This window comes from Passer domesticus, chromosome 8 (assembly GCF_036417665.1).
Source record: "Passer domesticus isolate bPasDom1 chromosome 8, bPasDom1.hap1, whole genome shotgun sequence".
NCBI lineage: Eukaryota > Metazoa > Chordata > Aves > Passeriformes > Passeridae > Passer > Passer domesticus.
This window is the reverse complement of record NC_087481.1, coordinates 38,946,617-38,963,234: the sequence shown is the minus strand read 5'-3', so window position 1 is coordinate 38,963,234 and position 16,618 is coordinate 38,946,617. Positions and strand designations below refer to the sequence as shown.

The following is a 16,618-nucleotide window of genomic DNA, read 5'->3' as shown; positions in this document are numbered from 1 at the left end:
CAGCATTCAAAAAAGAGCCACAAGATGCAGCACTTGGCAGGGAGTCACACTGTAATGGATGGACACAAATATAATTTTGTTCAGAGTAGCCAGTAATTTCTGCCTAGCTGGAAGACAGGGGATAGACTTGTGGCTGAACATCACACAGAATTTAAAATTTCTGGCCTAAAATAGTAAGGAAATGAAATGTTTTGAAGAGCAATACTGTGCTAGCTCCTGTGGACTGTCTCCAGCCTAATTTTTTCTATGTTATTTATTACATATGATTGAAACAAGTATAATACATCCTGTTTGGTTGAAATTACTTAGCTCAGGCCTCCAGGACTTATGACAGACAAACCTTTTGAAACACTTTCTAGACACATTTTTAAAATAGGTTCTGCTTAAGAAAAAAAAAGCTGTCATTTGTTTTTGTTTTTTTTTTTAAGGAATATTCGAAAGTTATTTACAGAAAATAAATAGCTAATAGCTATTTACTTCAAATATTCAATTTGAAAAATTTTCAACTCAAAGTCCTGACTAATGTGGTGCAGAATCTTTATTTTGTGAACTACTGTATTGTGGGGTTTCTTTAAATATTGTACATTTTAATGTTCTGTTCTGCTCTTAGCTCTTTTACAACGGACCAGTCAATCTTCTGCCTTGATGTTCTTTAATTCTTTGGTGGTTTCTCAACCCAGAGCACAGAATTGAGAATACCTTAGTCTTAATCTTCCAGGTGAAGAGCATCACTCAGATCTGAGTCTGAGGTTCTTGTGTCCTTTTCAACCTTTACTACACAGTGTTGAAGAAGGGGTCTTGTAATGTTAGAACTGCACTGTCCTTGCTAGCTTACATCACACTAACCACAAAGTAGGCATCATATAGCAGCAAGCTTCTGGTGGCTTCAAACTGAAACCATCATCTTTACCATGAAAAATACTGTATTTGAGGTTAGCTTGTGCCCATGCATCTGCATTAAAGCTACAGCTCCCATAGATACCCAGGTGGGTGTATCTGCACTGGAATGTCAGGAGGGGATTGCCTACGTTAGATCCTGCTCTGGAAAGTGGAGGACCTTGTGCTGCTTAAGTTCACAAAACCAAAATGAAGTCAGTCATCAGTCTGTTCTGGTCCTTTGCACAGAATAGATGTTGCTTTGCAGGAGCAAATGTATTAGCAAGAAAAAGAAAATGAAATGAAAACCTGAGCCTATTTGAAACAATGTATGACAAACCACTGAGTCTTGTGCCAGTATGTTTACTTTGGCAGGCCTCCCCTCTCTCCTACTAGAAGAACCAAGCTCTCTCTGCTATGAGAATTCTTCTGTGGATGTTTAAAAAAAAAAAAACGAGAGAGACAGAAAAGAAAAACAAAACAACCACCCTGCAGCAGATCATTCATCATACACAGAGTAGGAGCATGAAAGGGGATTTGTTTCGACCTAGTTATAAAAACAAAGAGACTTTCTCTAATTGCCCAAATGACTCAAGTGGGACTGGGTGTCAAAAGCAACAAATCTCTGACTCCTTCAGAACTTATGTTAATACAGGGCACCAGGCTCCAGCCTGTTCCAGTGCAAGACCTGGAGTCCAAAAAAGCCCAGGTAAGCAAAAGCCGGCCAACTACATATGTCTGCATGTACAAACAGGACCAGCAGCCAGGACAAACATGTTTAATAAATTATAACAAAGACAGTGGCTTTAAATGCTGACAGTATCAGGGCTTCAAGGTTTGCTTTGCCGAGATTTGCAGATGAGTGAGACTTTATTGCTTTACCATTCTGGTACTGCCACAGGAAGAGTCTCTCTTACTCTCCAGCAGCATTTGCTGGTCTGTCATTGATCCACTAAGCCTAACTTTTTACTTCACAGGAGCCTGAGGGCAACTGCATATCCAAACTGCCACGTGAACACCGTGGCCACCTTTTCCACACATCACTGAAAAGGACAGGGTTTGTACACTGCTATTGCTGGGTTTGGGGTAAAAAGAGCAAGATCAAATACAGATAGGGCTGGGGAATAAGAGCTAAAATGAAGGAGAAAAGGAAATAGAGGGAGATGAGGGGCATGAGTAGAGGGATGGGTTTTATGTAGATATACGGGAGAAGAAAGTAGAAGAAAAGGCCATTCATCAGCTACTGAAAACAGCCTGCAAAAATCAGTGTACAAGAGCTCTTAAGATGCCTCCATACAGCCAGGCAAAAAACTGTCCATTTGGCATCTCATTGTACAGTATTTCCATGATAGCAGTAGTTGTCCATTCTAGGAGACTAATTTCTAGGGAGCTAGAATTTCTGCTAGGAGCCCTAATAAGGGCTTACCCTTCATTGGAAATATGTGAATTTAGGCAGCTGATGACCTAGTCTTCAATTCTTATGCAGGGACTGCTGGTGCTGTCCTCTGTGCTGTGGAGATGGGGCAAGCAGAAAAAACTTTTGTGAAACCCAAATAAAATTTCTGGTTCTATTCAGGTTTAGAGGGAAGGTTCACAGGAGTTTGTATTTTTTCCCCAGCTGGTTCACCATCTATTTTAGATGGAACTGTTTGATCTCTTTCTGCTTTGTGTTTCTTTCAGTTTCCCAAACAATAGGAGGAAGCTCTCTTGTTACGTGTGCTTGGGCTCCAACCAACCTTTTCCCAGCTGGAAAAATCACTCCATGTATTACAGAGGATTTTTTTTTTTCCCCAGCTGTAATTATAAGATTTCCAGTTCCCTTATGCATTTTGTAAGGTAGGTACAGGCTGTCTTAAGGGGAACAATAGGACATTCCTGAGTGCTTAAACAACTGCTGTTTCCCCACCATCACCCCCTCTAAAACTGGAGGGGGACTTAAGCACATTTGAGCTGTTCCGCTGAAGGTTACAGAGACCCCAGCTGAAAAAACATTCAGGGAGGTGCACAGCTCCACGTAATGCTTCAGCTTTGGTGACTAAGATACCCAGGCTCTTCCTGTTACCTGATTATATACACAAACACTCCACCAGACTAGCTGGGAGGACTTGGCAAGTGCACAGGGAATATCTGTGCAAGGGACAGCTGGCAGAACTGTCAGATGGACATGCACAGCACAGTTTAAGAGGCCAGGCTACAACCAGCCTGGTAGACAAACTTGCCCAAGGGAGCAGCATGGATCCCTTAATAGAAATAAGACCTCATACTTGACTCAAATGTTCATCTACATCAACAAACAGGTCCCACCCATCAGCATACATTCAGCAAACTTCATCTCTTCGTCCTCTGACAAAACTATCCAGCTGATCCTGACTGTCCCATCCCAACACACATCAGGTACAATAAGGTCTGTTCCACTGGATGAAAGGTGGGGAAGCGGGCAAAAGAGAACATTAATGCTGACTGCCATGCTTAGGAGGGAGAAGAAAGACAAATAACTAGGCTATAGAATGGCTCTGGCTAATTGTCATCATCCCCTTGCCCTGCTGGGGAGAAGTGCCTTATTTTAGGGACCCTAATGTTTCCATGATTCTCACACAGGTAACATCCAGCTGGGATCCTGGAGCATCTGGGCACTAAGGAAGCAAACACTACTGCTAGCCAGGACCAGCATATGCAACAGAAATAAGGTAAGGAATGGTCTTCTCTGCAGCAACAACCAGAGGTAAAGCTTCTACCACCTCCTCCCAACAGTAAGTGAAAATCTCCCACAGCATTCTCTCACCTATACAGCTGTGGGCAGGACCTCTTCAGAGCAGCAGAGGACAGCCCCAGCTTGTTCTGGTTTGTCAACCGTGTCTTCCTCATAAGATCTCTCATTCTCCTCCAAGCATGGCTCTCACCCTAGGGAGCAAAAAGAAACCACAACTTAAAAGACCAGAGGCAAGTTGCTGGCAGACTTCATCTGGTCAACACATTATTCTTTGGGGTACTCCAGGGTGGTGGGAAGAGGGAAGTTTCTTTATTTCAGACAGATAGGAGTCAGGGCCCACAAAACAATTTTAACACTGCAGTGATGCCCAGTGGCTAGCCTGTACCTCCGAGTAATGCCATCCTTTTCATATTTTGTTTGGTAACATTTCTCTGCCTAGGACTCTGCTGTTCCTTCCGATTTAGGATTTCAGAGAGGGAGGTGCCCTCACTGAGTAGCTGCCTAAGGGCACGTTTTACCCTATTGTTAGGCTGTGCTAAAGCAGAAGATTGGTTTGGTTTCCTACCTACTCACATGCATGCAGGGGGCCTTTACAACAAAAACCAAAAAAGCAGTTTTACTCTCTTATCCTTTCTATTAGGCCAGGTGCATTGGTATCAGCCTGTTTTAAGGTGGTAGCTTTTGTGGAACACGAATTAGAAGAGATCAAGCCTTTGTTTCCCTGTCACTCAGCAAGCCACAGCTATTGGCCTTACATTTGAAATGCTAATAGAGATTATCAGGAGGTCAGGGAGTCTCAGGAGGCCATCTCTAATCTTTGGTCTCTCCAGGCTGGGTTTATCTGGACCTGTGAACTAAATGGAGCTATGAATACAAAAAATTAATTTTTTTTTCCAATATTGTTTTAAATGTCCTAAAGTGATGACTGGAAAACCTGGGGAACAGAACAAAAATTATCATATCCCAGAACTAGCATAACAGAGGGAAATTATTCCCATTTCAGTGAATTTCTCAAATCATTGTCACGTTCCTGACATTGTTCTGCCCTGTCCCGAGGTTCCTCCTCAGTGTGTGCTGGTGCTGCTGTGCACCATACAGGAGTTGTGGCCACCTTGAGAGCACAACCTGGCAGCTGCCCAGCCACATTTACCAGCCCCAGCAATGCCTATTGCAATAGTTCTTCTTGGGAATCTGCAAAGTTTTCAGTGCAAAACTTCAGATGAGGCCATGGCTCAGCTGAGAACTGCAACACCTGATTCAGTGCTATTGAGTTAATTGCATGTGAGCCAGACTGTTTACTCAAGGAAACAGCAAACCTCTGTGTTTACTGCTAGGATTAATGTGTGCTGTGGAAGGGTTTTGAGGCCTCAGCAGTTAGTCCCTCGTTGTGCTGGTGATGTTTCAGACAAGCAAGCACTGCTGATACCGAAGAAAGCCTGAGCAGCTGATGCTCCTGTCGTCCATGAGAGTAAACTTCGGGGGTGAGTAAACCTCTTTTGTTCATGCAATGGTGTGCACTACACGGGCTTACTCACTGATAATGTAGACACAAGTTAAATACATTCTGCAAAGGCAGTACGTACTGAGATGTTCTTGCTGACGTCCAGAGCCTAAGAACAAAAGGGAAATACACTGATAAATAACAAGACAGCGAGACCATCTCCCAGCGTTTGCAACAGATTAGGCTCTGTTCTCAGCTCTGCACTGGAATGTACTCATAGTCTTGGTCGAGTTCTTTATTTCTTTTTAGACTCAATCCCTCACATGTGTGATAATCCCTTCTTTCTCCTTCCACCTCTCACCTCTCTTTTGTACTTAAGCTGCCAGTTAATGTGTATAGTACCTAGTAGCCTGGGGATAAGTGTAACAGACAGAATTCCCATACAGTACAGAATTCCCATACAATGTCTGCACTGTGGGAATAAATGGGGCCTTTCATGTTCAGGGTACAAAATGCAATACTAAGTGACAACACTAAGGTGTGGTTTAACAAGAGAGGATGAGGATTCAGTTTAAAGAGATCTTGGTTCTGTGGTCCTTGAAGTCATCAGAACTTCCCACATGCTTAAAATCCTCCAGAAGCTGGCTGGACACAAGGCAGAGCATAGAGCACCTTTCAGGCCTCAGCCTTAATTTGGGTTCTGAAGTTCATTGAAGAGTTTGTGACCTATCTGCAACTTAAGGGTGGAAATTTCATGAGGTCTTTCCCGTGAGAGACCCACTCCTTCCTCTTTCCTGTTTGCAGGGCTGGGAATACTCTGATTAGAGTCTCTGCTCTGGCATTTCAGCACTTCTTAACCCCACCGGAACATGAAAGTGCTGAGGCAGACACAAACAATGGGAAAGAAAGGGAGAGGAAAGCATTCATCCTCACTCCCCTGGACTTCAGTAACACAGATTTGCTGAAACACATTCCCTGGAACATGCTTTTGAGGACTGGAGCTAATTACATTGATATGCTGCCAGTCTGGTAATAAGTGTGGCCAGCTAAGGATTGATCCACTAAAATTTTAATTAGTGGTAATGAATACTTGATTAATCTCACTAGCATCAGTAGTGGAGATACTTATGACTGAGTCCGCACAGTAAGTTATTTGGAGTTGGTGAGGACTAAACCTCATGCTGCTGTCTGCAGTCCTCCTCTCCGCTGCACCAGTGATCCATTAGTGCCTTTCTTGGCATAAAGATATAGTCCTTCTTCATTTAAGGTTGGGAGCAGAGAGACACAGACCCCCCCTGACCCTCCCTGGCCCAGTTCCACTTGGCAGCTGACAAGGTTGGCTTGCTCTCCTGGCATCTCACTCTGATCTGCCTGAGCAGAACTTCTCTCTGCTTCTCCCATGGGTCCCACTCAGAGTCAGGTTCCAAGCTAATCACTCACCTTTCTTACTGCAGGGTCCTTTGACAGAAAGGCCTGTCCCTCAGCCATACTCCCAGCTTCTCTGAACTCATTCTCCTTGTTGTTCCTATTGTTTGATGACTTCCTGAGCCCCATCATCGGCTGGCTCTTTCCTGATTCCAGATATCTCTCACTTCCTGCAATGAAATGCAAGGACTTATTCTTAGCAGTGTCCTGCTAGGATGGCCTCTGGGCAGTGCTGGCAGCAAGTTATGACTTCAGATGGGATGAGAACCCTAAGGACTTTAAGACGGGATAAGATCCTGTGTGATCCCAAAGGCTCTGACTCAATTCTGCAACGAAGTTGTTCTGTGTTTCACCAGGTATTAGAAATAAGCTGAAATCCAAGGTTTGAACTAAACTGATCAGGCTCATTTAGTGAGCTGGTTCACATCTAACAGACTTTTCATGTGGTTTTATCATCAGGAGGCTGAGCCCAGTGTTTCTCAGCCTTGTGGAAAAGTTGGTCTCTGGATCCAAGCTTAGCAGCTGGGGCTTATTTCCACTTGGTCTGTAGAATAAGTCACCCTCCAGGAATGGATTCTGTGCCTACTTGAGAGGGTAGAAGACTAACAACAGGCATAAGGTTTTCCATCTTAGACCAAATCCTTGCCTGGGTGGAGGGAGCTCCACTAATGGTCCCATTCAGGCATGCTAATTTTCCAAAAGATCTATTTTATAATTCACTTGTCCTAATCTTTACAGCTACAAAACAAAAACCCCCGATTCACACACATGAAGCAGCCAGTGTTAAAATCCTAAGCACAGACAGAGCATTTTTAATTGCTTCTCTTGGATTTCAGCTAGGGTTTAGTTCTACTAAAACCTTGCTCTGTTCCCAACTGTCTTTCCTTGGGAAAAGAAAGTGGCTGGTCAGCTTGTTTGACCAAGTGGTGGCAAACAGGAGGGCACGTTAGAGGTATTTGAACTCACCATTGCAGCTGCTCAGCTTCTCGGTGTTCACTCCTATTTCTGGGATGATGGAAAGGTCAGAAGAGTTTCCAGTCTGAACCAAGAGGCTGTGAGGTCTGCTCCTCCCAGCAAAATTTGTTTTCATGTCTTGATATGAGTTAAGGAAGATACTGGCAGCTCCACAGGAGCAATGTTGCAGAATGTATTCCTGTACCAGACAAAAAGAAAATATGCAGGCTCTCAGGCTGCAGCAACCCAAGGTAATGGGTGGTGTGACACTACAGAGAGAAATTGTAAACATTCCAGCCCAGGGATGTCCATCCTTGTCCAAGGACCTACCAGAACCCAGACAAATTATTTAATTCTCTAAAATGCTGAACAGCCTGTAGTTAGTCATACACAGCTTTCATGGCTTCATTAGCATTAACTTAAATTGCCTGATACTCAGTGTCTTTTCAGTTTGTTTCCCAGAAGGAATTGAATTTGAGTTTCTAAACAGAGAGCTGCTCAGCTAAGGCATTAGTGTAAATAAACAGATCAGTTATAACAATGACTCATATTTTAAGATGTTATTTGTTTTGGAGCATGCACAGACAACAATATCTTGTATTTTTATTGATGGGATGCCACAGTTTTCTTGTGTGTTACCAGCCAGATGGACTGTATGTAGTATTTCAGTCAGTGTACTTCTGCTGTTGCTGGTGGGGTGAGGAAGAGGAGATCTTCTTCCCTGCACAACCATATTGCAGAAGAGTTTAATAGGATAGGAAGGAAGGAGAGCTTTATCCAGCTGAAGCAGAAAGGCAACCAAACCTTTTACTAGTGTTGGAACCAGAACAGGCCAACACCAATCTAGCACCATTGGAGACCCCCAAGCAACTGACAGTTTCAATGTCACTTCTCATCTGAATATGTTGTCACAGCAGCATGGCACTTTGCATCATTAATACCTTTGGCAGATGCCTAGCAAATCTGATGAAATATGCTGCTTTTGGCCCATGGTATTACAGATTTCCCTGTAAAGAAAGGATGTGGAGCAGCAATGCTCCCTTTGTGTCCCAGGATCAAAGCCATAATTTCAGTGGTGATGTCTGTGCATCTCTCAAGAACAGCATTGCGAGGATTGGTTATCTGCAATCCTTGTGACCAGCTCTTAATACCATGTTAACCCCCTGTTTTGGGGGTTGTGTCTTCCCTAGCCATGTCTGGGACATGGAAACCTTTCATGCTCATAGTCTACATGGAGAGTGAACATGGTTTGTAAAGGAGTCTTTGGATGGCCTCCAAATTGTGGATGGCAATCTTCATGTTTCATGGCAAATAGGGGTAGCAGTGCTCCTCTTCTATTCAGAGGGGCTATGACTGAGGAACAAAATGATGGGGAGCTGCTCAAATATAGGAGATCCAGGCACCACAGGATACCCAAGAGCGTCCAGTTTTTTAGACCACGTTGCAAGCACTGAATGTTACATCTGAGGATCCAACTCCCCACTGAACAGTATGAGACAAATGCATCTGAGAAGACACTGCTGAGAGACCTTCAGAAGTACCAAAAAGATCAAAGTTTCAAATATTTAAATGAAAGCACAGTGCCTTTTATTTCAGTGGGAGCTGGGGAGGGGGCATGTACACCAGATGATTTTGCAGCTTGGAAGAGTTACTTTTAGCAATGACTCACAGCTGTAAAGCTTCGGGAAATGTGTTAACAATTCCCAGGCTCTATGTAGGAGGCTGCATTCCTCTGAGTGTGAGAGATGGGTACATGGAAATGGCAAGCTACTCTGCTCTGCAACCTGACTCAGAACTTGGCTTTGGCTCTGAGGAGGAGTCAGTCACCTACTACAGATCCAGTCCCAGCAGGTGGGAGAGCAGCACCAGGGGAACAATGACGCTATCAGGAGAATAAAAGACTCACCACAGCACAGCTAGGAAGAAATAGCTGAGTGTGATAAACCCTTTCTGTTCCTTTGGGGAGTGTTAAAACAAACAAAAAGGCAGGGGAGGGAAAAAGATGGAAATCTGGCATGATGACTGAAGAAGAGGTGGGGTAGAGCTCAATGAAGTATGCAGGGGCTAAAAAATGCTGATGGAAATGCTAGGACGACCCTGAAATTATTTGCAAATTTCAGTGAGATTTTCCATCTAGCTCTGGCTGATAAAAATGACAAATGGGAACACTGAAATGGTTTCATGTCAGAGATTCTTCATCTGGCAGCTCAGGAGTACAGGAAGTCAAAGAAAGCATGGAGCTGGGTAATGGTATCACTGCTTCTCTTTCCCCTTGTGTCTGTTTTGTGAAAAATTCTGGGATTTTGACAGCTTGAAACCAGAAGGAAATGAAAGATCTTATAATTCAATGGAGCTTACTATGGAGCTCTGTGGATTTTGTTTTGACAGCATTGAGGAGAGGAGATGTGTTCTTGGGAAGTTTAGTGTAGCGAAAAAGAAGTTAGTGACTTAGAGCAGGCCATTTCATGAGGTGAGAAGGGTGCTTTTTAACTCGAAAGAAGCAAGCATTTGGGAAACAAAACTGAATAAGAACAGAAACTCAAGCCCAGCCTCAGGAAACTAAACCCACTGTGGTGGGTGAGGCCTCCCTACCCAGCTCAGATGGGTGTTGGATGTGGTAAATTGTCATCTTCCCGCACACAGAACTTTCTGTTTGGGCCTTGAGTTTATTATTTAAGATGTATTACTCAATGGAAGATACTATGGTGTCTGCTTACCTCTTTTATCTGATTCATCTTCTGCCCTTTCTGCAAGCTGCACACTTGTTTTTGGAGACGCAAGTTGTGCTCCTGAAGCTGCCCAATCTTCTCAATCAGTTGGCAGATGTGTTCTAGATATCCCAGACCAGATCCCAGGGCTTTGCTGTTACTTTGGTTCACCTGCAATGACAATGCATCTTGGACCATGGAGTAACAAGAGAGCAATTCTTACTAGGAGTTGAGAGCCCTGTCTACTCCTTACAGTCATGTCCTGTGATAAAGTCAGGCTTGCTCTTGCAAGGGGCTTTGGTCTTACCACAGATTTGAGCTACAACATCACTTGCTGAAGCTCTTTTCTGGATTACTCAGCAATTTCCACTGTCAGAGGGAGTCTTCTGACTGCTCACAGGCTGATGCAGAGGAAAACCTCATGACAGCCTGTTTCTAGTCCCACCTCCCAGGCTAATTTTTGTCTTTGACTGGCATCAGAAGCTTACAAAAAATATGGTTCAACTGAATGTAGTGGATGGCTGAGGCCCTCTTAGCCCACAATCCTCAGTACAAGTCACACTTATATGTACTGAAGCTGGGCTTAGCTCCTACCCAAAGGCATGTATCTGTAGGTTGCATTGATTTGCTGACTTGTGACCAACTCGAGGGTACACTTTGTCTGCTGTACTCTGGCCCTCGTCACAGGCATGTCTGTGAGAGAAACATACTTAAATCAAGCTGCCAAAGTGAAAGAACATCTTTCCGCTTGTCTTTAGTAGATCCCAGCTTACATCCCTGCTGCTACTTTCTCTGTCTTAAAGAGATGCCTGAAGAAAGTTTGCAGGAGCAACTTTGCTGTCTGGCTGTGGAAGGATAATCTCTACCACCGATTTCTCTTCACCCAGGACCTGGCAGAGTCTCACTGCTGCTCAACCAAGGGCAACGCTGGAAACAGAGAGTAATCCTATGGCAGAAGAAAAGCTATGATGCTTCCCAGCCTCCTGCTCTGCACCTCACCATTTCTGGTGCCAAGACCTCCCCATGCACAGCGAGTGTCCTCCCCTGTGCCGTGATCAGACTGTGTCAAACGTGCTGCTAACAAACACATGCAGGGACTCACTTCCACCTTGGCGCTGCCTGCTGATGTGCGTGTGATATCAGTGAGTAAAATAAGCCTCGATCTTTACAAAAGCAGTGCTCTAAGTTTATCTTACTTCAAAAAATAAGTTCCCTCTACAAAAGCAGGAAGCTTACTCTGTCTCCTTTCCCACAACAATCTACATTTTTGGGGAAATGCCAGCCCTGGGACTCTTCCTGTCTTTTCATTATGTCAGAAAGCTCATGGTGTGTTCAAAAATAATCAACATTAGGATTTACTCTTTTTTAAACAAATGATGATACAACATTATTTATAAACAGGTATTATTAAATCCAGATGCTTTTGTGTCTGAAGTTGGGACAGAGATTGTTGACTCCAAGTCAAGCAGTCATTCATTTCATGACTTTTATCTTCCTCTCAGGCAGAGCCTGCAAGAAGTGGTGGCAAGACAAAAGTTACTCAGCCATAAAACAGAGTATTTACTGTGGCTGTGCAATGGGTAGGGGCACAGCCCCAGGACTCAAAGGGAGAACAAAACATATGTTGTATGTGGTGGGAAAAGCTTGAATCAAAAGCACTATAATCAACATACCTGAAAGCAGCTAAGGATTTGGGGGTGCCCAGCTTGAGAAGCATAATTTTCAGAAAGTACATGGGTATCAGCTTCTGAAAATTTGGCCATTTTGAGTTGTCACAAGATGAACAGCCATTTTTTGTACACTCTTCCAATAGATAGTCAGAAGTTCCTTATTACCCCTGAGAATATAGGCTTTCTTCCACACTCTACCCTCTTTTTGGAACTAGCGACCTAGCAACTCCCCTTCCTGCTAGTATGCTACTGCATGACTGCTGGCATGTCTATACTGCCCTAAGGAGACACTGAGCCAAATCCAACCCATTATAGCTGTGGAAACACAAGGGGAGGCTACAAGGGAGAGACGAGGTCTTGGAGAATGGGATAAAGTAAAACATTTGGCTCTAACTTAGATTGGAGTAAAAGAATGAAGCATTTGACTGTGACCTCTTCTACTTAGAGACCCTCTTTTTGCTCCATATTTGTCCTGTGCTTAATGTTGTACAGTCCTGCTTCATGGCTGTGGCTGCTGGGTTTGTAGGGCAAAATGGGCAGGGGGAGGAGAGAAGAAGGCTTGGTTTTCTGTGCTCTGTATCTAGGGCTGAAGGCTCTGGAAAGCAAAGGTGTATTTGGGACGAGCATGGAAAAAACCTGGCTTTTAGCAAAAGTTAGAGAGAATCTCTAACTCCTGAGAGTAAATACAGGTGCCCAGAAAATGAGAGGGAAAAGTTGTAGAGTAGTTGCTCCAGGTCTTGGGGCAAGGTGGATCTACCCCTGTAGCGGACCTAAACCAGACTGGACTCAATAGGCTGAAGATCCCGGTTTCATAGCCAGCCTTCAGAGGCTGCTTAGGGCAGTTTGGGCTACCTAATAACAAATTAATCTGCATTTGATTGAAGTGCTCTCAGAAAGAAAAAATCAGGCAGAGCCTCCAGTGCTTGCACATTTCTGCCAGCCTCCTCTGTGGTCAGAATGCAATGGTAAAAACTTCTAGGGGTGTGCTTCACCCTGCCACAGGTCTGGTTAGGAGTAGAATTGCTCAGATTTGGCTCGTGCTCCATAGAGAATATTTGTGTAATTTAGCTGGTTGTCCCCAAAACAATTGCACAGAGAGAGCGTCTCTAGGAACCCTTCAAAGACTTTGTTTTTTCATAGACTGGAAATACTTAAAGACCCCTAGCTATCTTTTTGTGATGCCAAGTGCAGCATAGACTCTGGTCTGTCATGTTCTGGTCTAAATATTTTCCTCTCAGCATCTGAGACAGTTTCATACAAGTACTGAAGAGTCAGCAACCACAAGAAAACTGCAAACATTTTCCAGGATGTCTCTTCCATTCTCTGTCCTCCCAGTTGAAGCTTCATGATGGAAATTTGTCCTACTCTCCACACGGTAATTGTCAAATAGTGTTGGAACAAAAGCTGTGTGCCTATTTTTGAGATGATGAAGCCTATGAAGAAGGAAAAATATCTTGTCTACTTTTCTGTAAGGTGAAGAAATGGAGGATCATAAAGACACAATTTATGACTCACATGGTTAAAGCTTCTCTAGGAAAGTAAGAATATAATGTATAAATATGTGCCAGATTTTGCTTTTAGGCATGAGACTGAGCCAGACCCTCATCTGGATGGAACAGAGTTAAAGGCTCCCAGTTATGCTATGCTGACTTACTCACATTATGGTTTTTTGACCCTGAGGAGTTAAGATGCACTACATTGACTGTACACCTGTGTAACCAAAGAGGGATCTCTGCCCTTGTCAGTGCTCACCTGACTAAGTTTTGGGCACAGGTTTTCAGTATGTGTGTCCCTGGCAATAAACCATAACAGTTGTGCTGGCCCACACATTTCTTAGGAAGCTTAAAAATACAGGATCAGCATCTGCACTGGGAACTCTGGCTTATCTAGAGCCCTCTAGTCAATATTTTGATTGGCAAATCACATCTTTTCCTCTGTGGCTACACAGCTCACAGAGGTGGGAGCCTGTCCTCTTGTCTCTGGGGAATATTGTGCTCACTGCAGCACCTGATCACTACAAAGATTTGAAGTCCAGTGGGAGCTGCAAGAGTGAGAGTTGCTTTCAAGTCTCTTGTCCAACTGATGTATAATCAAAATCTGCATGTCTGATCATCTGGTCAGCATTTTGCCCAGCCTCATTTCAGCCATTATCTGTTACTTGGATGCGTGCGATGTGCTTTTCTGCAATTGGGCTCAATGGAGAACTGTCCTGAGCTGGACCTGGCAGCACGAGCTGAAGATGATGGGCAGTTTGCAGGGGAAGCTTTTCTTTGTTCAGAAAAATGCTCAGTGATGTATCTTGTATTGCCTTGGGTTTCTGTGCTTCACACAATGCTCTTCACTTTTCTTTTGCATAGTTTTGGGTTATACTAGGCTCCATCCTGCTATACATCCCTCACTGCGAGCATGGCTGGTGCAGGCAGCACGGTCACTGCGCCACCCGACAGGGAACAACGTAATTTCAACCCTCCCATCCCGGGCCCAGAGCAACCAATTAGTGACACCACAGGCTGAGCGGGAAGCATTTGTCACTGGTAGCTGACAGCACCGAAAGGCTTGTGAATAACAGGAAAGAGAAGGATCGTGCTGTGTATTTCTGACGGCTCCACCCTGCTGTCCAGGAGGGGCTGTGCTTGCTGATAGCTTCTGATTTCCCCTGAGCAGCACGCACAGACAACGGGCCTGACCATCACAGGTACCCCTATCCTTCCCCTGAACTGTACCACTCTGTAGAGAAACATTTGGACTGCTTTGGCCCAGGATAAATAGCACCGCGTGAATAATGATTTTTTTCGCTTAATGATGACAGTGCTCCCATCCTTTTTCTTCTAGGAGTATGGGCTAGGCTGACTTTAAATGTAAACTTTATAGAGCATGAGGAAGTGTTTGTAAAGCAAAAGCATCAAAAGCTATGTATCTTCAAACTTCAAGCTTAAAAGGAAATGCTTTTATTTAGGCTTCAAAGTTGTTTCTCGTGTTGTTTGACAGCTTCCATTTTCTTTCATCTTTCAAAATGTAGGCAAATTTCAAAATAACAAGAGTTCAAAACAAAAGATCAGAAAGATTTGTCTAAAAATGCTGCACTGAAATGATTTGATGTATATTTTCAGCCAAAGCCATTCACCAACTGAATCCAAGTGGTCAAAACATTTGGTCATTTCCAGTCTCTGTTTTTCAGCATTTTCCTTCCTGTTCTCTTGGAAGTGGCCTCAGCAGTGAGGGATGGTCAGGAGGACATCAAGGGACAACTTCATCCAGAGACTGAATCCTTGTTTGGCTGTGGTGAGCCAGTAAGCACAGTTGGCACTGCTAGGGAAACTCAACTGCTCTTCTGTTACTTGAATGTTCCCAAAGCCATCAATAGAACTGAGGAAGATGGTGTCACCTATAACTAAATAATGCTCTCACTGAGCATTAACTGTAAGCCAGTGTAAGCACTTTTGCATTTTTATCAAAATTAATGTAATGCAGCAGGAATTTATTTGATGGAGCAATTTGGTTTGCCATGTTCTTGCCAAGCAGGGTAGGAATACACTGTGCTGGCCTGCTTTCTTTCAGGCAACAGTGATTCATTTCCAGGGATATCTTAGTCCCTCATAAGACAACAGGCCATAGCAGAGGTTGGTTTCTAAGTACCATTTTGTGTCTTGGACAGGTTACAGGCAAATGTGAAAGCCTGGAGCAGAGCCTCAGATGGGATGAACTGAGATGCATCTGTCAGCTGTATAGTCAGGTGATCATCTGGACCTCACTTCTGAACAGGTCTCTGGTGTATGACAGTGAGGAGAGGTCAGCCTGCTATAAGCTTGGTGAGGGCAGAGGACTCTGCATCTGCCAGAGGCTGTCCTGCTGCTCTGAGGCACACAGAGCAGCAGCTGCTGCAGGGCTGTGCAGCAGCCCATGGGCATTTCTCGTCTCAGCCAACTTCAGTGCTACCTGGCATCCCAGCAGTTTGAGGAGTGCTGCTCTTGAGATACATCAGCCTGGGGGTGTGCTGTGAAGAGGGGCAAACTTCCCCAGCATCTAGGTCACAGCTGTATTTACACAGCTCAGAAAACAAAGAAAAGTGCTCTAGGGCACAGGGCTTTAGCACTCAGCCAGTGAGGATATTAAAAAGGAGGGGAGATAAGCCACCAAAGCTTAATTTCCTCTTCAGCTTCTTTCTAATTTATTCTCTTGTTTATTTAAATGCTTTGCTATGGTAAACTGAGGCTCCATTTCGCTAAGGATTTAAAGGAATTTCACAGGCATACAGAGCTGTCAGACAAGACCACATCTGGGTGCAAACTCTCCAGAGTGCAACAGAGAACTTAGGTAACTTTTTATGAAGTCTCCTTATGGTCAGATTCTGCTGCTCTCATCCTTTCTTGATCTCTCTGTCAAATGGCCAGATCTGTTTGGGATCTGTGCAAATTAGACATCTGTCTTCTGCCATGTGTGAAATAGCTCTGGGGAGGAAAACACTGCTCAGATGGGTTGTGTGTTGCTTGTACTGCCTTGATATGCAATGTTGACAGAGATAAGACATCTCTGACCTTCCTCACTGCTCAAGAGGGTTTGGCATGCTGGAAAGGAAGTCCAATGCCCGATTGTTCAGCGCAGCGAGGTCATGGTTAAATTATTTGCACAGCACACATCACTTGTTACTTGGCTTCCTCCCACCCATCTCCAATTCCAATTAATCACTATTACCACAATGAGCACCCCGCAAAAAAATCCCCGATAGGCACCATTTAATGCTTTTGTGTGTTTTGGTTTTTTTCACCTAGTCTGCCTTTCTCCTTTTTCCATCCCTTTGCTCATGGGACTCTTTAGTCTGTCTCTCTGTCAAGAA

General features: G+C 44.1%; 1 protein-coding gene across 5 annotated transcripts in view; it reads right to left on the bottom strand.

The window, feature by feature from the left end:
* Positions 1–16,618, bottom strand: part of LOC135306493 (uncharacterized) — a 31,051-nt gene that overhangs the window by 2,970 nt on the left and 11,463 nt on the right. For all 5 annotated transcript variants that reach the window (XM_064430583.1, XM_064430582.1, XM_064430584.1 and 2 more), the window contains exons 3-7: positions 10,124–10,285; positions 7,419–7,605; positions 6,468–6,622; positions 5,170–5,196; positions 3,659–3,777 (exon numbers count right to left, since the gene is read on the bottom strand). In XM_064430583.1, the coding sequence (XP_064286653.1) occupies positions 3,659–3,777; positions 5,170–5,196; positions 6,468–6,622; positions 7,419–7,605; positions 10,124–10,285 (650 nt within the window). The remainder of the gene's footprint in view (positions 1–3,658; positions 3,778–5,169; positions 5,197–6,467; positions 6,623–7,418; positions 7,606–10,123; positions 10,286–16,618) is intronic.